This window comes from Solanum pennellii, chromosome 6 (assembly GCF_001406875.1).
Source record: "Solanum pennellii chromosome 6, SPENNV200".
Lineage (NCBI taxonomy): Eukaryota > Viridiplantae > Streptophyta > Magnoliopsida > Solanales > Solanaceae > Solanum > Solanum pennellii.
Genome location: NC_028642.1, coordinates 53,642,201 through 53,667,087, shown reverse-complemented (window position 1 = coordinate 53,667,087; position 24,887 = coordinate 53,642,201). Strand labels below are relative to the sequence as shown.

At 30.6% G+C, this 24,887-nt stretch overlaps 2 protein-coding genes and 1 long non-coding RNA gene across 5 annotated transcripts; all 3 read right to left on the bottom strand.

Annotated features, from left to right (window-relative positions):
- Window positions 1-3,428: 3,428 nt before the first annotated feature.
- Window positions 3,429-7,732, bottom strand: LOC107022450. Of its 2 annotated transcripts, XR_003578750.1 has the most exons (3): window positions 7,323-7,725; window positions 4,029-4,083; window positions 3,689-3,771 (listed from the first exon to the last, which is right to left on the bottom strand). It is a non-coding gene; the product is annotated as an uncharacterized LOC107022450 (long non-coding RNA). The 2 variants fall into 2 exon arrangements; XR_003578751.1 differs by having other exon boundaries at window positions 3,429-3,771; window positions 4,029-7,732.
- A 4,788-nt stretch (window positions 7,733-12,520) lies between these two features.
- LOC107022902 lies at window positions 12,521-13,475 on the bottom strand. Its single transcript, XM_015223477.2, has one exon. The coding sequence runs from the start codon at window positions 13,357-13,359 to the stop codon at window positions 12,889-12,891; it is 471 nt and encodes a 156-aa protein (XP_015078963.1). The 5' UTR covers window positions 13,360-13,475; the 3' UTR covers window positions 12,521-12,888.
- A 6,044-nt stretch (window positions 13,476-19,519) lies between these two features.
- Window positions 19,520-23,918, bottom strand: LOC107021253 (serine/threonine-protein kinase 16-like). Of its 2 annotated transcripts, XM_015221874.2 has the most exons (7): window positions 23,538-23,918; window positions 22,649-22,791; window positions 21,521-21,664; window positions 21,198-21,383; window positions 20,823-20,947; window positions 20,597-20,703; window positions 19,872-20,089 (listed from the first exon to the last, which is right to left on the bottom strand). In XM_015221874.2, exons 1-7 carry the CDS (start codon window positions 23,740-23,742, stop codon window positions 20,010-20,012), a joined length of 990 nt encoding a protein of 329 aa, XP_015077360.1. In that variant the 5' UTR covers window positions 23,743-23,918; the 3' UTR covers window positions 19,872-20,009. The 2 variants fall into 2 exon arrangements, with proteins under 2 accessions (XP_015077359.1, XP_015077360.1); XM_015221873.2 differs by lacking the exon at window positions 20,597-20,703 and having other exon boundaries at window positions 19,520-20,089; window positions 23,538-23,914.
- Window positions 23,919-24,887: the final 969 nt, after the last annotated feature.

Genomic DNA, 24,887 nt, shown 5'->3' with positions numbered 1-24,887 from the left:
TGATTAATATTTGAAAGATATATATTTTACTAAAATTGAAGAATTGCAATTTATAGTATTTTTCATGTGATTTTTAAATATTTTCATTTTAATTTTAAAATATTGATTATCCTAATCCAATTTAACTCTAAAGCAAATTACATCAATTCTGAAAAAGTGAAATATGATAACTATTTCGAGACGAAATAAGTAGTATTGCTGCATTTGAAATAAAAGGCAAAAGCAAATCCACATTTATGCTAAGAGTTGTACATATTAACAGTGACACAACAACTATACATAACTCTATTTATTTTTTGGAAAGACTTATCCAAAAAAGTTATTTATCCTCTATTATTTAGTTATTATTATTCTTTTAACCAATTTTCAACCTTTCATGTGATTATTTTAAAAAATAAAAGTAATTTCACATCCTTTGCTATATCAACACTTAGAGATTTATTTGTTCCAAATTTTTAATCTGAGATAAGAGTTGATATTTGTAGCATAAGAAAAGGTTAACGAATCAAAACTATAACAACAAATAAGATTTGCTCAAGTGATTGAACATCTTCATCATTAATCCATAAACGATAGACAAAAATTTCGAGTCACATTTGAAAACACATCCTTGATGAGATATAGTACAATGAGAAATTAAAGGACCCCAAAAAAGAAATTTATATAACTGCAATTGTTAGTGTATATATATACTCTAGCACTTGAAAATATGTAAATTCTTTTTAGACCTTTGCTAGATATTTCCATTAGATGCATACAAGTATATAATTCTTTTATCACATAAACACACATATATATATATATGTATTATATTCGTAATTAATATATAGTTTGAAGAGTTTGTGTATAATTAAGGTTAGTTATTCCTTGGAGGGTGTGTTGTTGCTACATGATAATCAGCAGCATTGAAATCCATTAAACTTGCTCTATTCCCTTTCATTTCTTTTCTGCCTCTGCCATAAACTTCCTGCAATTTATAACAATCCCTAAATTAAGTTTTTCCAAACTCAAATTTAGAAAAAATAAATGACACGAAAAAGGTAGTCAGTTTAACATTCTTTGTCCAAAAATATTCTACTATATACAATGACATATCAATCTGAGAAGGGTAGGATGTATACTATGTACACGTATCTATTTTTATGAGATAGAGAGTTTTATTTTTAGTAGACCTTTCTCACTAAACAATATACTATTTATTATAAACAAACTATATATGTCAAAAAAAAACATCTTTTTTTTGTTTTATATATATACATAATGAAATTTCTAATTTTGACACTGTTGAAAAGTAAAGCGACAAATTATAGTAAATTAAAAGGAGAAAAACAACAAGGTCGTGATATTATAAGATGGTTCCTTCCTACCTTGTGATCAATGTCATTTCCAGCTTCATCAACAATTACAATCTTTTCTTTAACTGCAGAATCATAGTGTATAAATAATTATTGGACTATATTATTCATGAGATTTCTCAAGAAAGGAACATTTTAAATTTAAATGTATAGAAATTTCATACACACATATATATAGAAGCTAAGGGAAAATATATTATTAAAAGTGTAATGTATACCTTGGTCATGAGTAGTGGTATGAGCAATAGTAGTATTTTTTATGGATAATAAAATAAAAACAAGAACAACCATAACTTTTAAGGACAACATTTTTCACCTCTTTAATCTTTTGTTTTCAAAAAGGAAGGGGAAGCACATTGAAAGAATTACTAGGATTATATTTATAGAAAAATAGTAAGGTCAAAAAAACTTAGTCAAATCTTGGGTTCACAACAACACTCACCCTTTTTTTTTTAGATTAAAAAATTGGAGATAGACATAAGGTACATTTTAATTAATTACTATAGAAAACTTATGTAAAACAAAACATTAATAAGACTATTTTTATTTATTGGTGCCAAGAAACAGTATAGACTCAATAATTAATTAAATGCATTCCCACATATATATATTATATTACTATATATATATATTCCACTATGAATTTTGTTCAGATTGATCATATCATAAAAAGTCATATGTACTTACTTATTCCATAATACAAATAGGATAACTTAAAGTCAAATGAACCTAATTAATATAACATTTAAGTTTGATTAAAATTTTCAACATTACCCTTAAATAAACTTGACTCTCTTTTCATATTCTTCAATTACTTTTGATAATTATATTTTCAGATAACTAAAGCATTATATTTGGAAATCCCACAATGTATTTATTTAATTTGGTAAAATTAAAAATTAAAGAGAGTGGAATGGCAGGTACAACTGTTTTCCATCATATCCTATGTCATCCATACAACCTTAATTCAACCTTAGTTTACGTAAAAGCAAAACAAGTTTAATGTCTATACATTCATTTAATTAATAGTGTACACAGACGATGAAAATTAGCTCGTGAAATTATAATCTATCTAATTTATTTAAATTTGGTTAATTATTAACCTGTTAATTTATTAACTCAGTCTATTTCAATCAGGTAATTTTGAGCGGATCAATGATATCGGTAAAAGGAGGGAGAAGGAGAGGAACATGGGCAAGTGGTAAAATTGCCTAGATTCACTCAATTTTATAAATCATGCTACTAATTGATAATATAAGTTTTTAGGATTTACTAACAAACAAGTCCACAACACGAGGGCTTGGTCTTCCACTTTTCTTTTTTTGATTAGTATTATATATAAAGATTGATTTTGAATGTTCTTTATAGACTCGAACTTGGTGGTACTATGTAAATTATTGTAATGACCCGTCATGTCATTGTAAAAATGTGAGCGAGTTGTCATGTATTATATATGTGCTTAGTTGAAGACTAAAGACGTGACAATAACATTTGATGGCGAAAATTGTTATTTTTGGCTGAACTGTACTCTGGATTGTACGGAAAATGAAGCTACTATAGTGAGAGTTTTGAGATTCTACTTGGGATGTCTTCCAGTTTTTGGGTCTTGGCCCCCGCAGACTGGGTGGGGCTGTAAACAATTTCTAGGTTTTCGAAAAAGAGAAGACTTGTTTGCCTTTTTTTAGACATAGCCACATGAAACAAAACAAAAAACCAAATTGAAAAGAAAATAGTCAATCAAATGACTCACTGCTCTACTTTATATATAACAATATAACAGTGTTTGTGTATGTTTTATTTTAAAAAAAATCACATATTTGAACTCATAATTTTAAAGTTGAATGTTTGGATCTATTTGCATGCAATGATCATTTATCAGTGCACTCAAAGTGCCAATTTTTAAGTCAATTCGAGCGCTCTTATTCGATTGTTTATTTTTTGTCAAAGCCACGATGAGAAGAAAAGGGAAAAAGGGGCCACAAATGTACTATAAATTGATTAGTTTAGCAATGGCTAAATAAACTAGTATTTGATGAAGGATAGAGGTTGAAGCATGAACTATGAAACATAAAATCAGTAAACCTTTTGAATGACTTTATAATTTTAAATTTTGGTGGAGTTGTTCGAATACTGTAGCTGAATTCAATTACTGTAGTAGACAACATTGCAAATGGTGTATTATATTTATAGCCCTGTTTGACTAGATTTATACTTATTACACAGTAATAAAAATGTCTCTAATACCGATTAAGAGGACACCACAATAAAAGGGATGAAATTCTAAAATAAATATGAGAATCTCTTCGAAAAGTACTTCCTCTTACGAACATTTGATGGAGTTTCACTCGTAGAATATGGTGTTGACGCGCTACTGCTTCCATCATTAAAGTTTGCATAGGACTGGTGACCAGGAAACCTGAGGCGGAAACCAAAACTTAAGAACAGGACAGCAAGAACACAAAATGTGCCACATTTAAGAACGGCAGGTGGTGCATGAAGCTCTGGCAGGGTCCAAAGAAGGGCCACATATTCAGGCAGCCCTACTCAAACACAAGCATCAATGACTGCCTTTACGGCTCAAACTCGTGACCTATAGGTCAACATGGAGACAAGTTCCCAAAATCTCCTTCAAAAGATGGGCTATATTATAAACATGCATATTTTCAGATATACCTGCTCACTTTTGAGGTTTCTCCATCTTTAGTCGTTTTTACATCAAATATGTTTCCTGTAAACAATTGACAGCAAATTCAATCATGTACGAATTACTGCTGCTTTTAATTAAGGAAATTCAGGACTGAGTATTCTAACAGAAACTGATTGTTAGCCTATTAACGCCAAACTGAACATTATACCCATGACAAACTTAAACAGTCACTTTTGAAGCACATAATAGCAACACAAAGAAGGTAGTAGAATCATCGAACCAGTAGGAAAAACTATGACTTTATAGATAAATGTTGATTCTCAATTAAGAAGAGAGGTTGACCATACAAGCCTTAGGTGATTAATTCATTATTGTTGGAAGCCTGCAAACAAATTCAGAGTGTCTAACCACAAGATTAGCATGTAGTTTCTAGACACTTTGGATTTGTTTGTAGACTTCCAATAATAATGAATTAATCATCTAACGCTACCTTTTCTTGAATGAGAATCAACATGTATTGATAAAGTTTTGTATTGATAAAGTTTTCTAGTACATATTTGACGAGTCTACTACATTGTTTGTGTTGCTATTATGTGGCAACAAAAGTGAATGTTTATGTTCATCATGGGATTAATTTTCAGTTTAACACTATAAACTAACAACTGGTTTCTATTAGAACTTATCACTAGAGCATATATGCATCTCCTTTGCATATGTCCAAACCATCTCGCTTTCATCTTTTCCACAACAGAGGTCATTCATACCTTGTCCCAAATATTGTTGTTCCTAATCCTAGCCCTCCTCTTATGCCTACACATCAATCTCATCATCCCCATTTTCGATAGTACTATCTTCTACTTTTATAGGATAGAGCAGGAAGGACCATTGTTAAATTGTTTAAAGAAGCAATCTTAAGATCATGGATTTCATCAACTATTCAACTATAAATGATGACATACTATCTTCAGTAGCACCCAAGGGTGTGGCCTAGTGGTCAATAAAGTGGTTAAGAACCATGAGGTCTTAGATTCAATTTCATTCCCAACGGAAACAATAAACACTAGGTGATCTAGCCTTTATGGACAAAGTTACTTGGTATATGTTGGTGGGAGGCGGGAGGTATCAACAGAATTAGTCGAGGTGCACAAAAGTTGTCCCAGACACCACAGCCATAAAAAACTATCTACAGTAAGTAAAGAAGGATATAGCTGCCAGCACAGAAATAATATTTTTTTTTATTATTTCTAGGACTGACAAAATCCAACTAATGATAATAAAACAAAAACACTTACATGATGATACATTAATGGCGACTTATTAAATATTGTCATACAAACGAGTAAATTGCAGGAGATAGAACAACTTGTACAAGATTGCATAAACAAGCATTAAGTAAAGTAATCTGGTTATAGCTAGTAGCCCAATCAATTTGCTGATTTTTGTTTTCCCACCAAACATAGGTTTAAGTTTATGGTTAGTAGAAGAACCTAAGGTTGATAGAGTACTTAAAATTTTGTCACTATTCCAAAATTGGAGCAGTATCACATTATTCCTTGTCAAAACCTTTATTTCCTTGTTAGACCTGATCATAGGAGTTTATCAATCAGCGAGCAATGGATTACACTTCTGGCTGAAAGCACATTCTAACAGTCATAATGAAAACTTGAGGCCACCATCCACTAGCCAAGAAAAATTTGTTGGGTTTATTCTAGATTACAAGCTTAAACCAAAGTTTTCCAAGTGGTTGAGAACCTAAAGCCTCAAAGCCAGCTCATAATTACTTTCTATGAGGCATAGTTTATAATAATGATAGTTGAAGAGCTCCATAAAAAAGTTATAAAGGACACCAATAGAGCAAATAGGTAAATGTTAGACAAATGAAATGGTTCTACACAATATTTATTATTTTTGATGAAGACTATATTTATTGTTTCTATTGTAAACCAGAGGAAATATGATTGTGCTTCCCAACTTTGCTACAAGAGGCACTTCCCCAAATTCCATCCACGCACAGCTCTCCTCTCCAACCCCAGTGCAATTTCTAAAATACAAAATAATTGTGATTGGGTCTTGAGCAAATCTACGTTGGGGGTTCACCAAGCAATTTAACCCCAAATGATTCCCATAGGAAGTTTACATCATTTAGATTTTGGGGTAGCTATAACCTATGTTGCTCAGAGTCTTCAAAAATGTCTAACGTGTGTGTGTTAGATTCTCCAAAAGTAGTGTATTTTTGAAGAATCCAACATGAGTGCGGCCTCAAAAGCAAAGAGTCCGCGCAACTTAGGCTGTAACCCAAAGCTTAAATTTCCACATATAATTTGGATATCAACTAACATTTTGCTGCATAGACTGATCCAAAAGATTTCACTTCCAATAGATGCAGAATTAGTAACTATAACAGATTTATGTCTGAGTGTGGCACGTGATGCCAACAATGTGCTAAAGTTTTCTTCCTGCACCAAAAATGCTTTGAACAGGCTCCGAAAAATTCACAAAGAATACCTAAGAGGCCATGCATACTCACTCTCCTGAAGACTTCTTAGTTCCTGATTAAGCTTATCAAAGTTAAGATTCTGTCTGAGCAGATAGCTTATGATCTAAACTACTAGACTGATGTTCAAGTACCGAAAAATTTGACTCCATAATAAAGAAGGAATTTTTCTGATAAGTAAAAGTAATACTATTTAATAGCTGCTCTATTTTTCAAGCAGACTTTGGTTTTAACTCTACTTTAATTTCACAACCCCGAATGAAGTAGTAGCAAGACAATCTCGTAAAAGTAACACCAAACTAGATCATACTAAGAGCATGACACTGCCGATTAAACTCTTCACGGCAATCAAACAACAACAACATACATAGTAAAATCGCACAAGTGAGGTCAAGGGCAGGTTGAGTGTACACACACCTTACTGTACCTCATATAGGTAGATAGGCTACTTGCAATATACCCTAAGCTTAAATAAAGCATGCCAAATACTTTGTAAAAGGGGATACACATATGCGTGTAATAACAACAAAGAAATAATGCAAAATGGGAAGCATTACACAACAAGCAGGAGAAATACAGTAACAACAACAAAATAGTACAATAATCGAACCGAAATAGCCGAATGGCAAAACAAGAAATAACTAGAATAGAGCTAATACTACCACTGAGAAGAAAGGACCACTAAGCCTATCAAGCAAGGAACGCTCGATTACTATTTAACATTCTACCCTAATCCGCAACCTCCAAACACTCCCTAATCACTTTCCCCAAATTCTCTAGGTTAAGTTAAACAACTTCAGTAAGCAAATACGGAAAGAGTAATTACCCACAGCGATACGACATAGTTTTGATAATAACGTCTTCCTGGGGTAAGCAGAGGAACCTCTGATCTTCTAGAAGCGGACAAGGCTGAAGTTCGGCCGGCGGAGGACATAAACAGATTCGGAAGACGGAGAAACCATTGAAATGCCAGTTTTAGTCATCTCGAGCTGCATCAATTTACATCAAACACTACACATAGACTAAAGCTTAGTGTTCCGACTGAATAATGGCTCATGGATGTACAATAGAGACAAAAGAGAACTGTAAGGAAGGTATAATTCCGATGTATTCGCCGGCGAGTTTGGGGAGCTGAAGCGGAAAGCAGAGGACTGAAAATTGGGAGGGCGCTGAAAAGAAATAACCAATTAATCGGGGGTGTAACCGAAACAATAAAATTTGTCACAGATAGGAGAAAGTTAAAATTAAAATCTAAAAACAAGTTGTATTCCAACAAAATAAAATGTACGGTAATTTTTATTTCTTTACTATGTATTTATTTTTGTAAGAATAGATAAAAACTCTAAAATAGTCTCTTGTTTTTGAATTATGATTTAAAGTTAATCTTGAGTTTTTACATGAAACACTATAATTCATCATATTCGACGATATTACTGAATTTATTCTCCTCCCCCAAATTTTTATCTATTTTTAAATATAGATTTTGTCCATAATTTTGTATATCAAATGTATAGTTATCTTTTTATGTATTTAGCATAAATAATAACTACATGTACAGAATATGAGGAAAATTCACTTTGTTTTTTTTAGGTAGGAGCGAACCCACATAGAGAGGTTCGGGTGCTGAATCCCGTCAAAAACTTTATATACACATATAGAAAATACTGGATAATTGTTATAAAAAGCTTGTTAGCACCCATTGTACAAGAGGCCTCATTGTTGTGTTGGTTGTAAAGGTGATGTCCGGAGTTAAAAGGGTAAAAAAAATTGTCAAAAATTTTAAAAGGATATCTGAAGCCAAAAGGGTAAAAGAAATTGTCAAAAATTTCAGAAGGGCATATCAATTTTTTTTCTAACCAAAAGGGTAAATTCGCTCTTGACAGAGCGATTTTGTTCTGACAATTTTTTTTTTTAATATCACTGCGAGTGCAACTTTTTTGCCGATGTACATATTTATTATTGCTAAAAACTATTTATATGATAGTAAATAGGGTGAAGAGTGGGGGTCAGGGGTAGAATGGTCAACAGATAGGCAATAAGGACGTTCGAAAAGAGACAATAAACTTAAAAATTATTTCTAGAACTTATTTTCTAATGAAATATTTTTTTCATTATTAAGAAATCTGTTTTTCTCAAGGTAATATTTTAAATATGTATCTACCAAACAAATATAAAAAATATTAAAATATATATTCTAAAAAGCATTTCCCTCATTATATCCAAACACACCCTTCAATTATAAACTTCCTTTTTGTCCTACTGGTTTCAAATGAAGCATTCATGTGAATGAGAAACAATGAATGTCAAACACTTTTGCCAGCTTAATAATATGCATTTAATTAAAGTGTGTAGTCAATTGTGAATAAACAATTAGATAGTGTACATTGGATGTTCGATTCAATTTTATGTATTATTAATTTAGTTTATTAATTTTTGATTTTTAAATATATTAAATATTTAAAGACCAAACTAATAAGGTTTTTTTTTTTTTGGTTTTCGATTTTTCGATGTTGGTCCTTAACGATTTGGTTTTTTGTTTAACCAATAAGAAAATACTTATAAAATAACTATATGACTATTCTAATAAACTTGATGCGAAAACACAATAATGTAACTTTACAAATGATCATAAAATAGACACGATAATAACAAATATGAAAAAAATTATACAAACGTAACAGAAAGAAAAATTAGGAGGAATAGGGTTTTTATTTTAGATTTTAACATTCTTTATAGCGTGAAATTGTGAACTCAAAGTCACTTTTGATGTGTGAATTGAAGGCTAAAGGACAAAGATAGTAACTAGTAAGGTATTGAGATTAATATGTAATATTTACGTACAAGTAAAATAGTAAAATACTGATCTTAATACCGATAACCTAATATTAAAAATCAGTACCGAACCAATTACCCAATAATGTTTCTATAAAACCACTAAAAAGCCGTTAACCCAATAATAATAAATCAATAACACTTTTATCGATTCGATTTATCGACCGGTTCAATTTTCGCACACCCCTACCTGCATGTCGCTATGTTATTATCTATAAAGAACATTTACAAGATTATATACATAAATAAATAATATTGTATATTTTAAATTGAATATACATATATGAATGAATGAAAATTTGAGTTTCTTATAAGGTTCGAAAATCCATCATTTTAAACTATTTTTTTAGATATGAATTAGGCACAAATCTAAACCATCTGAATCAAAGTAGCTTTTGAGCAATATATCAAGTGACCAAAAAACACTTTTGAGTGATAGAATTAGTTTTTTAGTTTAGATAATGCATGTCTGGATAAAAATCGAGTGTCTTAATGCTTTTAAAATTAAGACATTCGTCTTAGGTTTCAAAATTTCGGATCTCATCTTCCAATAATAATAGAATTATTATAAATTCTTTTTGAAAACATTATTGTATCTTTCTATTTATTTGTCTTATTTTTATAGTTTATTTCAAAACATTAAAAAATGTATTATGATGTCTTTTTTTTGTCAAATTTTAAGTTTAATTTTCCATCTCACAAGATAAAAATAAAATAAAATATAAATATAATAATTTAGCTTAAGATCATAAAAATCACAATCCTTTTTATTTTTTTAAATTTTGTGTCAAGTTAAAATCAGACAAAAAAATTAGACAAATAAACTATTATTTATAGAAAAAGGAAATAATTTTTGCATCTCAAAAGTAACTTTAAATATACTAACAATTTTCATCTTAGAAAATGAGAAGAATAAACTTTAAATACAAAAAAACTAAAACTTCAAAAAACCTCCAATTTAATTTTAGTTTCAGGCCGGTTATTAGCTTGAACTGCTAAAAGAACTAGAAAATAAAAATAAGCCGTTCAATATATTTTGTGAAAAACTATTTCCTTAGTTTATTTTTATTCATTCAATACTTTAAAAAATAGATTGAAAGAATAAATATGTATCTTTGTGTTCTTATTTTACCCTAACATCATTTAACTTTGTTTACAGATGAGGAAGTTAATACTATGTTTATTGTCCAGTCTGTTGACAGGTTGGGAGCATGCATTTTGCTGTAACTTTGAATTGAGACAAAGCCTTAGGATTTACTTTTACATTCAATATTTTCACATGCAATATAGCAATGTGTATTAATTGATTTCTTTTTTTTTCTTTCTTCTGTATTTCTCTCTTTTTATTTGAATAGTATATCGTTCGCTTATTTAGATGTGAATTCATAATTTAATTTAATATATTTTTATTTAACTTTAAGTTAATATTAGGGATATTGCATAAGTATCTTTTAACCTATGTCTGAAATTATAGAGACACATTTATACTATACTAAGGTACTATTACCCCGTGAACTTATTTTATTAATAATTTTTTACCCCTTTTCGGCCTATGTGGCACTATCTTGTGGGTCCAACGCTGGTTGATTTTTTTTCAAGCTAGTGCCACGTAGACCGCAAAGAGGTAAAAAATTAGTTATAAAATAAGTTCAGAAAATAATATGACCTTAGTATAGTATAAGTGTGTATCTGAAATTTCGAATATAGATTAAGGGAGTATTCGTAGATTTTTCCTTAATATTATAATAATAATTTTATTCACAGTTATAGTATGAAATATTTAATTTGTCCTCCTTTATTTTTCTCTATTTTTGCATGCGTCGTTGACTAGATTTTAACGTAATCCTTTATACTTTAGTGAGAAGACCTTTCAAAGATCTTGTCTGTTGGACTACTAAGAATTTAAAAAACGTGTTAGAGTACTATTTTTAATTACTTGCTCACTTTTTTTAGTGATCTCTAATTTGTAATTACTTATTTATTATGATAAATTAATAAAGGATAAAAATTGTTTTTACCCATTATACATTCATAATTATTTTTAAAAAAATAAAAATAAAAATCTTAATTCTTTTAACTCATTTATTTCATAATTAATAAAAGTAAAGTGATAAATTCACTATATCATTAATTATTTTTTAATAACTATGTTAATTTAAAAGTGAATAAGTAGTTAAAGATAAATAAAGTAATTAAATTTGGATCAATATAATGCTTCGATATTAAGGAATATTATTGAGCAAAGGTTCAACAACCATAAGTCTTGTTAATGCATCAACTTTTCCCTTCCCAAGAGTACTCAGAGAAATTTTGACTACAATTTTAAACTAGCAGTATACATTTTCTTTTAAAATCAAGTGCAACTTATGTTGGAATAGTATTTTTTGTTCAAAATTTTGAATTGAATTAAAAGGTGTGATTCTTTTGATTAAATGAAATTGACTCGTGTTTATGAGAAAGAGTATAACTTTTGTAATTCAAATAGCACGTTAATATAAATTTCGATTTCAAATTAACATCTGCCTAACTCAGTAATATCAAATTCATGTCTTAATGCATATAAAATCACTTTGAGTGATGGTTCTCTTTTTTCCCAATCCTCTTTCACATATCAGCCTAAGTCAAAACTCGAGTTGATATCTCAAATGGTCACTCAATTTTGAATAGTTTACTACAAAAGTCATTTAACTTTGGGTTGCATAATTAAAAAATCACAAAAATTTATAACTCGAAAGTCATTCAACTATTGATGTTTCGCTTAAAAAGTTACTAAACTATTTATATTTCACTTAGAAAGTTACTCAATCAATTTAAACAATTTTTTTTAAAAATTATCTTAAACTATTTTTTAAGAAATAATAAGATATCTATTTTAATTATCTTATTAAACCGCTCCAATTATTTAATTATAATTTTTCTTAAAAAAAATATAGAATAGTAATTGATTGAGTGATTTTCTAAGTGAAATAATATAAATAGTTGTGTGACATTCTAAATGAAATATCATACTTGAATGACTTTTAAATTATAAAATAAAATTGAACGACTTTTATCGATGAAACTTTCTAAGTTAACTATTCAAAGTTGAATAACCATTCCGAGATAAACATTTTACAAATAACACAAAGAACATGGCACAATATGTGAATGACAATGTTAATGCACATCTTCAAGTGGAACTAAATAGGATATTCAAAATATTTTGTGTATAAAAAAGAGTGGATTTAATTGTTTCTACTTCAAAACATCCTGATAAGTTTTCCATGCACTAACAAATAAAGAAAAAAGAAAGATACATAAGAGTACTAATACTATCTAAAGTACATGAGATTTTGTGCTTCCGTTTGACCATAAATTTTGAAGTTAAAATTTAAAATCTAAATCCTTAAAGTTGTAAATCTTGAAATTTACTTGGAAAAAGTTTCGTGAGTGGAAGTCAATTTTCTCACTGGTGTGAATCAGTTTTTGGGAACTCAAAAATATTTAAAACTCAAGTTTCATTCGTGGTTCTGATAAAAAAAAAAATTATAGTCAAACGCTAGCTAAACCGATTAAAATTTCTACTTCCCTTTGCCCATACAAATACTTTTCCTAACCTTATTACCACCATCATTGGATGCACCTTTAATTCCTTTTGCAGCCAAGATAGACTCTTTTACCTTATATTGATCACCATTTTTGTAACCATTCTTCATTGAACTTTTAGCTTTGTTGCTAATAAAGCTGCAATTTTTTCCCTTCCCCTTTTCCTTTTGATTCTTGAAATTAACCATAGTATCTACACCACCACTCTTCGCATTTCTTGAAAAATTACTAATTGGTCCTGAAGATGCATCAGAAGCCATTGAATCATCAGTCTCACAATCTTCATCGTCTTCATTAACACGACCTTCTTTCTTATAATGACTCTCTTCTAATTCATCAAAATCCCCAATATTTTCATCACCAGTTGAAGGAGAACCAATGTACATTGTCCATCCAGATTCACTGCTGTTACATTCTTCTCCAAAGAATTGGGAATTAGAATCCATGGAAACAGAGCAAGTGCAAGAAACAGAGTAAGTGCAAAAACAATTAGATGACCTAAAAGATAAGAGTTGAAAAAGTTTTTTGTAATACAAAGACAGCTATTCACCACAGAAATAAGACGAACGTGGCAGATTTATTATATTTTTTTGAAAGCAACGGCAAAACCCCTGTATTTAATTTTTGTTCTCTCTTTTAACACCTGGACTGGACAACATGTACGTATAGCCATTATTGAACCTGACTTTACATCACATACAGGGACAGGTAGAAGCTGTCAAAGATATTCATAGAGAAACATGTTTTTATGAAAAAAACGCGGTGGAATGAATAAGGACCGTTTGGATGGGCTTAATAAAAGCAACTTTAAAAAAGTACCTTTGAAAGTGTCGAAACTTATTTTTAAAATAAGCAGTTATGCGTTTGGATAAAAGTGTTGAAGTTGCTATGCCGAACGTGAAAAGGGAAAAATGGAAGAAAGAGATGTTAGGGTTACGCGGGTAATTTGGAGATTGTATAAAAATATTAAGGGCAAAAAGATAAAAATGTGGTCAACTTAAAACAAATTATAAGCTAAAACAAAAAAGCACCCCTACCCCTGCTTTTAACTTTTGGCTTAAAATAAGTTTTTTTTAACTTAAAATAAGTTATTTTGAGTATTGCCAAACAGCTAAATAAGTCAAAAATCAGCTTTTAAGTCAGTTTGACCAGCTTTTAAATTGAACCAAACAGGCTCTAAGACCTATTTTTAATCAATGTTTTGGGTTCGAGTTATGAGAATGGTGCAATGTCGGAAAGTAAAAAAAACATAATGCATAAATATGTCATATAACTTGGTTCTACTTTTATGTCTTTTTTCAATTTTGAATTTGCATAAGTAAATTAATTTTTTAACAAATAGATGCACGTGTGTGGTACGTGATATAATGCACATAGGATATCACCAAATTGGCCATGTAAGACATTAATAGGTTTCACATATTTACTTGTTCAACTTTATGCAATTTAAGGAGTCATTTGATAGATTGTATTAGCAAGTATAATGCATGCATTAACTACGTGCATTAGTAATTCGTTATTTGACGCGCTTTTTTCATGTTATGTATACACTCTATTGTGTATTGAAGAGTGTATTACTAATATCATGAATTTTTAGATATTAATACTACAAGGAATTTAATACATGCATTAATATGATGAAGACAAAATTACTCCTCAAAAGTACTTTTACATCTTTTCCACCATAATTTTGAAGAATGCTTTTTGTGAATAAATATTTTTATTCAATGCATACAATTTTTAATACATCAAATCAAACAATGCATACGAAATAATCTATGCATAACTAGTATATGTACAATTAATACATGCATTATTAATATATTCATTGTGTATTATTTTTATACACTTTACCAAACAAAAATGTCAATTTGTGCACAATTGAAATTAGATGACACGTATACAAATTGAAGTTTAAGTTAAACAATATATTTATCTGTTATATGTCGAGTTCAAGCAAATAGAAAATAAAAAAACTCTTAATAAGAGTGTCTTCTACTTTCGTTAATTACGAAAAATGAATTCAAATTAATCAAGTAAGTTTAGCATATGACTATTGTTTTAAAAGGCAAATTGCACAAAAGACACCCAAAATGTACCTTTAAATGTGAAAGGACAGAATTGGGGCTGGTCTGAAGAGAAGATATAAAATCTGATTTTACTAATTATTTCGAATACTGAACTGAACATGACTCATTAATAAGAAGCTGTATACTTTGAATGCAAAATACAGAGGAGGTGCACAGCCTATATGCTATGCTACTGAGAATAATGTATATTGTATTATCTACGTTGCTTCATTCGTTTCAATTTAAATGTCTTTTTTTTTTCCAATTATATTTAATAAGTTTTTCAAAGTTTAAATATTTTAGATGGCAAGTTTAATATCAAACGATTTAAAGCATTATATATTTAATTTAATATTATAAAATTTAATAATCTCTATTTATTTTTTAAATTATGTATTTAATTAAATAAAACGCTTATATTAAAATACAAAAAAGTATATAATATAATAATAATATAATCATACGAAAACTCAAGCTTCACTTATTTTTAACTTGGTGATTTTTAATGTCATGTTAAATAATAAAACAAAGTTCATGCGAGTAAATGAAAATGTAGCTTTACTCCAACTGGAGTTTTCTTCTAATAATATTTATTCAATTTAAATATTATATATTTTTAATTTTCAGATAAATTATATTAATAAGAATGATTTAATTTATTTATTCTGCTTTTAAATTTTTATGTCAAGTCAATAATAAACTATTATTATTTAACACATAAAGAATAATTAACTTCTTTCTTTTTCTCTTGTGGAACAATCATTCAGTATTGAGAATTGATTGACTCAATCAATCTTGATTTTGCCTTTGTGTGCAGCACATCAGAAGGAGAAGCACCTACCCACCATTAGATGTTTTACACCAAACTATGTAAATTTGTTTTGGTTAAATAATCTGGTGAGATAAAAAAAAAATATGTTAATTAACCAAAGTTAAGTGCTAAAACACAAAATTATACAATCTCACGTAAGCATCCAATAAAACTTACCCCTTGGTGATTAATTAACTTCTTTCTCTATATTGCTCTAGTTTATTCGATTTCTAGCTTCTATATGGCTATAGATTTTGATTTTGAAATATATAAATTCGAATTTTTGAAGTTATTTTATATTTTAGGAACGTTAAGTTATATTTGAACATACGTTTTTTAATTAAAATTTGAAGTGTTGTAAGTGGAAGTTCCGAAAGCTAGTCAACTTGAAACATTTTGAAACTTGATCCAAATTTATGATCTAACCGGTATTGAAAAATAAGTTAAAATCTATAGTCAAACACTAGCTTAATCAGTTACACCCTCCGTTTATTTTTACTTGATATTGTTTGACTTGACATACCTATTAAAAAAATATTTAGATATAGATATTTTACCACAACATCCTTATTGATTAACGTTTGTTATTAGGTCTTGAAAATGATATAGAGAATAGTATATTGAGTAAATTTTAGGTTTAACAAATATAAAAATCATATTTGTATGTCATAGCTATAGTTTGCATAATTGCGCTCCATAGCAAATTTTATGTTTGATATAACTATTAATATGTATATTTCGGTATATATATAGTACATTGTGTTTTTTTTTTTTTGTATAATTTATGTTTATATAAAGCGAGAAAGAAAGAAAGACAACAGATAATTTGGCAGGAAAAAATTCGTATCGTATAATAATAAGTGTATAAGACGAAAAAATATGTATTTATATTTGTATATACAATTTTCTCTCGCTTTATACAAACACAATTTATATATTTGTGTTTGTATAAAGTGAGAGAGGCGAGAGAGATCAACAGAGTGGCGTGCGTGATTTCTGGGAGAGATGAGAATGAAAAGGTGTTTGCTACCGATTAGAATTAAATGAAACTGTGATTTTTATACAATACGTGATTTTTGACAAATAAAAATGAAAATTATGATTTGTTCAATGCATCACAATTATGATTTTTGAAACCCTTTTCCTTTTATAAACAAGTATTACATGTTACTAGTAATAATTTTTTTCCCAATTGTGATATTGGCAAATGGCAATCTTAGTTGATGGATCTGGCAAATTAGTTAGATCTAAAGTCCAAAGATATTATTAGTACCTTTAATGCTATGAATCTTTTGTTGCTATTAATGTTATATAAGTAGGAAGACCTACTTTTTTTGGCTTTTTTGGGATGTCATTTTTCTTCATATTAAAGAGAAGTAACAAAAGGAACTAAAAATTCAGATAACAAAAAATAAAAAGTGAAGAATGGGACATCATAAACCCCCTTTATAGTTGTTCCTCACTTGTAAATCCTAGAAAATGGTTTTATAATTAATAAGGAAATTAAATTAAATTGCCAGACAACTAAGGCCCATGCATGTATTATTCTTGTTTCTTGTCATTTTGGGTGATCATATTTTGAATTGAACTTTTTTTGGGCTCCATGTGATTTAAGTAAAATTTGTCCTACAAATTCTTTTTGGCTATAAGACAAATATCCCAAGGCTGGAAAGATTTCAATCTAGTGGCGGAGCCAGGATTTCAATAAAGTATTTTAATATTTAAAGTAATAGACACACGAAATAATCGAAGGTGATTCGATATCTAATATATACCTAAAAATTTATAAATGATATAATTTTCTACCAAATAGAATTCGAACACCCTAACTATAAGGTGATTTTGCCCCTGTTAGTCCATCACTTTTTTGCACTTTGTTTTGTATTTTAATGTGGTGTGATTCTGAAGGATAAAAAAAGGGAGGGAACAAACAATAAGATAATGTTTTTAAAGAGTTCAAGTCAAACTTAGATATGACAAATCTATCGTTTTTCACATTGTAATGGTAGGAATAAGTATATAAATTTGCGCATATATATATATATTCCCCTCCCTCATATTTAATTTTACGATAAAAGCTTGTAGTTCGTATACATTAGGTATTTATATCAATACATATTTTAATTTTATTAATATTGTTCGATCTACATGAGTTAAATCAATTTGACGTAAAATATGTTAGAATTTAATTATAGTCCACTCACCATCTGATGGGGCCTTATATAATTATAGTTCCTCCCATGTAACTTAAAGTAGTTATATGAACAGCTTTATGTGATTTAGAGATCTTACAAAGTCTCTGCCTTTTTCTTTTTAACTTTCTCTCCTCTAATATTGTCAAATGCAATTTGTATTGCAATTTTTCATTACCATAAAAGGAAGCTGACTACCGTTTAAGCTTTTAAATGAGATGATTATTGCTCATGAAATAGGTAATGAGTTTAAATCTAACAACCTCCAAATATAAAACCTTTTATAAACGTATTTGACTATAAAAAGGAATCAAATCGAATAAATACGGATGTGTTACAATATATAATATATATATATAGCTAGCAGAAAATGTGTTACAAAAAATAAAAGCTTAATTAACTAAACTTGTTGGGAAGCATTTGAAGAAAAAGTATATGTAGGTTTTGCAATATACAAAGGTAATTTATCATTACCAACAAAGACTAGTACTATTTTAGGCTCTGGATCTAATGCACATATTTTTTGTTCATCATATATTTTCTTTTCTTGTAGTATTAGGGACTCTGATTGATCTGAAATTGAATTTTCTCGATTTTGAAATCGATAGAAAATGGCGAAAGCAACGGCAGCGCAAATGAACCCAACAGCACAATATAAGTATGGAATTGGGGAATTCCATTTCCATAATTCAGCTGAATTAGTTTTCATATACTTCACTTCCTCCCACTTTGCACCTGGTTGCCTTTTTTTTCTTCTTTCTTCTTCTTGTGTTTGTTTGATTTATGATGAAAATTGGCTCATTGATGATATGTTTTTATAGACGATTGAATATTGTGAAATTTGTTATATATATATAAAAGAATCGTACCATCCAAGTAGGCATGAATTTGTTATATATATTGAAAAAAAAAAAGAAAAAGAATCGTACCATCCAACTAGGCATAATAATAAACTTGGTGCGTCAAGAATTTTTCTTTTTAAACGTTTTTTAAAAAATATACTAATATTATTTTTTTGGAAAAGCAGGATAACCCGCCGCTACAACCTCTCTCACAGCCTGTGTATTAACCTGCAAATCACACAAGAGATATAACCGTATTAAGCAAGACCTATCCGACAGGCTCGACTCAGGTGGCATTGAGAACGATCGTTCCTAGGTTAATCCATATGAACAACCATCCTTCATACCAACTAAGTCATCCCGAAGGACATACTAATATTGTTAACGTGAGAATATTTTAACTGGACTGATGAGAATCATATATTTCCCATAACGTTTTCTGTGTGAACTTTTTGGTATAGATTACTTAGGGGGGAATATTAAACCAATTAATTAAACACAGTAATTATATTCTTTTCCTTTATACTTCCGTTAACTTATCCATTAAGTGTAGTATTAAAAATTCAAGCGGTGTGCCTAATTAGATCTTAATAGATTTCACTTTAGAAAAGAAATGGGATTTTATTGGCCATGTTTAATTAGATGGAGAAAGAATCTAATTATTGCATTCTCACGTTTAATTAATGCAAAAATTGAGAATACAAAATTAATAAGGATCAAATTACAGTGAAAAGTTTGAAGTTCAACAGCCTGATGGAATTTTTTGTGTTTTTTTCTACGAAAATAAGTTATTACAAGATAGGAAAAGAAGGGTGGATAAATAAACTATCAACAGCAATCAGACTATGTAACTACAGAGAACTCCCCAAATAAACCTCTCATCACATATATATTCCTTCTTCTATCAATCACTAAACAACAGAGAACTATTGCTTCTTCAATCAGATTTCGACTGGAAAAAGGTGAAGAAGGTGTATACGTAACAGGCAATGAATGACGCATATGTAGACTAACCCAATGTGTCTCCTCTATCCTTTTAATGTGAAAACTTCGAGATCAATTTGTCGACATGGATTAGGATATCATCTATCCGAGGTCGAACTGTTGCTTGAGGCTGAAGCATCCATGTCACAAACTGATGTAGGCCCTCTGGATATGGAGACTTAGGCCCAGTTGGCCACTTTATTTGTGCATTAACAATAGCCAGCTGCAAACTCCCACCAGATTCTCCAAGTGCATACTCAAAAGGAGATACCCCATACCTGAAGATAGATAGAGCCATGAAGTGCAAGATTTGATTACTTTTTATCGTAAGTGACCACATCAAAACCAATTTCAAAATTATGCAAACAGTTCATACATTCAAAAAGGGCAGCCCAGTGCACGAAAGCATCTCACGTTCACACAGGGTCCGAGGAAGGGCCGTCCGTACCCAAGGGAAAGTAATAGACAGTCTAATTTCACAGCTCAAACTTGTGATCGATAGGTCACAAGAGGACAACTTTACCATTACTCCAAGGTTCCCCTCCAAACAGTACATACATTGATCAAGAGAAATTCAATTTCTTTGAATTGAAAAAATTAAATCAATAAAAAGATGGGCTGATAAGTTTTTATGATGGTATTGTCCAAGCCAACTTGCATGTACATTAACAATTCCACCAAGTACCACATAGCACAGGTACCGGGTAATTCTACACACTAAGGCTTAGGCACAGGAAATTAAACAAATCATCTATTACACAGGGAATCTCACCACAAGGCCATACCTTGCGTCAGTACAAGCACCTGAACACTTAATTCACAAGATGAATGTCCAGTGCAGGAAATTCCACGGTGGAGATGAGTAGGCCCACCAATCTTATTCATATCAAACCTAAAATTATTGGACAGTCTTGATGCAACTAACAGCTATGTAAAAAAAAAAATAAATTTTATTTTCTGTTGCACAGAAAAAGCTACAACTATCTGAAGAAGAGTATACAGAAGTCTTACATTATTGCATATAAAGTGCAACCTAGTGACCAGATATCAGTCCTTTCATCAATGTCACATTGGCTTGGGCAATCCCATAATTCAGGTGCTCGGAAAGGTGCTGACACATGCTCAGCTGCCCATTCCTACATAACCAACACCAGAAATTGAAAGCAGAGAAAATGCAACAAAATGGGTTATGTATACAATATCAGAAATGGAAGCCAATTATGAAAGATAACACCCGTTACAAGTTACAACTTAATCGCAATTTGCATATCAAAGAAAAACAGAAAATCACTTTCGCCAGGTTCAGAAGAAGCAAACACAAGAAGCCTACAGGCATACAAACAACATAACATACGTCTACATAATAAAAGAACCACCCCGATATACCTGCAATTGAAGGGCCTCTGAACGAGAGCGAATTTGCCTTCTTGCAGGACGTGCACTTCCAAAATCCATTAATATTGCAAGTGGTGGCTGTCCTTTTCTATGGGTTAAAAGGACATTACCAGGTTTGACATCATTATGTGCATAAGGGGGATCCAAGCTATGCATATGTTTGAGTCCTGCACAAAGCTGCAAGCAGACTTTTCTTTCAAGTTCTAAAAAAACAAATATTTATTGACATCACAGTTGTATTTGGCCTTCCCTTTTTTATCCCCAGAAAACCGTGAAAACGCACAAATTTTCTGAATACACTAATTCTTGTTCACCTGGCGAAATATTTGAAGCACATCTAAAGTAGAAAAGAACTCCTTCTTGGCATTCATCGTCTTAGCATTATCCAGTAATGTCCCATCCAAATGAACTGGAAATAATAGATAAGCTTCATGCTTCAAAGACTGATCTTGTGCGACCTATCCAAATAAATTAAGTAGATAACATCCTAAGGCGTAAGATATAGTATTGAGAAAGCAATTTAAAAGACACAAAGCAGCATGACTCACACATTTAACACAATAATAGCATGTATTTCTGTTACCAGTTTCAAAAAAAAAGAAAAGAATAGCATGCATTTCAGTAAATGACCAATGAAAGCTTGTCAAAAATAAGTACATGACCAAGAAACATAAAGTGGTTGGAGAATACTTTTAAACATGTAGGATTCCTCAAGTCATAGGCTCCCTCCTACACTTTTCAGTTTTGACAAAAGAAACGAACTACACGAGAACACTTCTTTTGGCAACTAGCATTGATGTCCAAGCTACTTCATGTTCCCAGTGTTCTTAAAAGCAAAAAAAGTGCAGAGAAGCAACAAAGTCCATGGGGCTAGAAATGAATCACAAGCTTCCTTTAACTGAAGCACATGTCACGGAAAATTAAAAATATACCAAACGAATTAGAATTACTTTATTTTTGAGAATTAGTACTATTGTCTTCTTCAGCACTATGAAATGCTGGCCACCTCCAAAAAGTTACCAAATAATTATAAATTAGTATTATAATAATTAAATCGCAATTTAAAGAACTAATCTTAACATCCATTTTACAATAATATTGATATTAATCCAATTCAAAGTTGATATTCAATGAAATCGCCTCTCATTAGGATCATTTTGTGTATTATAACAAGTGCACACTTCTTTGAAGCGCATTGCTTCGCCCATGAACCAATAACCCCTTTTTGTATCAATTTCTTGTGATAGGATTCAGTACCAAGGATAAACAATTGTGATATGTGTCTCCTGCTATGCATGATAGTTCAATCTCAGCTTAATACTTCCAAAACCTAATTTTTGGAAGCCCAATAGCTAACATATAATCATAGTAATTAGAGAGAAGTGCAACGCTTTCATTCCATAAGCTAATCAACACAAACGTAATGCGCTTGCAGCAATTACCTTGACCGAAATGATAGCATGATCAAGAAGAGGAAGCAGGTTGGGATGACTAAATAGAGATGAAACACGAATCTCCTCCCTCACCATCTCCAGCTGTTCACTATTCTGAATAAGAACTTTTTTCATGGCATAAGTTCCGTCATCTGCACATTCAGACAATGAATTTTGAACATCATGCAATCACCAAGTCCATGGGAACATGACAAACTTTGAATAATTTATTTAGAATAAGAGAACATGAAAACTACATACAACAAGACAAAGCTTAAACCTTGCACTATTTACCAAAAAGAACGAATTAATGATCGGATTGAATCAGGCTCATAAGGAAACAAAACATGCCTTACTGACTCATCAAAAAGTATTGCTGAACTTTCCTTTTCTAACTCATTTGAGTAATTACAAATAGACAAGGAAATACAAAAATAAAAGAAATAAGCTGCAAAGGTTCTCTTTTTCTTGTGTTATTTTACTTTCTGATTGTTAAATATGGTGTATTTCAAGCTAAGTTGCTCGGACTCTCCAAAAAAGTCGATGAGTGTGTGTTGGAACCTCCAACACAACATGGGTGCAGCAGCTGTTTTGAAGAGTCCGCACAACACAGATTTCAAGCACCTGCAGTGAGCTTTAGAAGTAAACAACCAATTTCTCAGGGAATAAATACATTTTGGAGTTCAATATGCCTCATAATTTTTGCCAAATCATTTATTTTCAGCTTATGCATCAAAGATTCAATATTTAGAAAAGTTCCCTGAGCTCCAATATATGATATTGAACTTACCCATAACTACAACTAAACAAAATGTGTAAAAGAGAAAGAAACCCAATATTCACACAATTATGAGATCATAAGAAATTAGATAAATAGAACAGCCAATGGATTGAGTACCTGAGATGTGAGAAGGGTCTTTGAATTTCTTGGAAATTCCAGGGTTAGAAGGATCAGAAAGGACTTCTTTAACAAGGAAGACATAGGCAAAACCACCTTCACCGAGCTGCCGAATGATCTTGAACCGGTTCTCATTGATCCAAACATCACCTCCGCCATTAACGGCGTCGTATAACCCATTCAACCCTGAGATCGAGCATCCCATTTTCTTCTACAGCTCCTTCTCTAGATCTCACTCTTTTCAACTCTGTCTCGAAACAAGTTTTCTTAATTTTCAGTTTTAACATATAGTCTATACACATATATCATATATGTATGCGTATAAATTGAGTTTCAGTTCAAAACTTTTGTCTTCTTTACTTATTTGCCTCGATTGTCCTAAAAGCTCGAAAAATAATATAAATGCATATATCGACGCTAAGGGGTTATTTTGGGCGAAGAATAACATCAAATAGTTTTGGAATTAAATTATAGTATTATTTAATTTGTTATTTGATTGACAAGTTTGGTATAACTTATTATGGAATTAATAATTAGTACAGGGATGGTATAGTAATCTCGGGATAACTTATGTTGAGATAAAATAAATATTCACTTTTTATATTTACGAAGAGCATTTTTGTAAACAAATAAATTATTCTTAAAAGTTTTATTTCAAATATAACAAACCAAACATTCAATAAAATATTATCTCATCATAACTTTGAATTCAAACCAAACGACCCCTAACATCTACCCGAGACACAATTCTTTATCCCAACTCTTAATTTTGTTCCCAGTCGTTGCCTAACCCTAACCTAGAACGAAACACTAACTCAAGCCATATTCAGGATACGATGCCAACTTGTCCTAATCTTAGACTTGATTTCGACCCAAAATTGGATACTTGTTGAGCCATGACCACGAGTTGACTCCGACTTGGGTCCCACATTGGGTCGAGGGTGAGTTCTCGGGTTTGAGAGTCAAGTTTTGAATTGGGGTCATGGTTAGGAGTTGGGGTCGAAGTCGAGTTTCAGGTCGAGGTAAGAGGTTTGGGTCGATCTTAATAACTCAATTTGACGGAAAGTAAACACAAATTTCACAAATCACAATTTCAAATAACTTTCTTCCAAAGTCAACTTAATCTAACATTTATTCGTTAATTATATTTATATACATATAATGAATTTTCTTAAAAGTTAACATAATTCATAAACCACCCAGGTATGCACAAGCTTTAAACTTAATCGTGAACTCTTTTATTAACGAAACAGTAAAAAGTAAAAACATTTTCCACCATACAAGATTTTCTTTCATTTTCCACCTTTTTCTGCGCATTTATTTCACTCTCCTCCATAGCTACCGAACAAT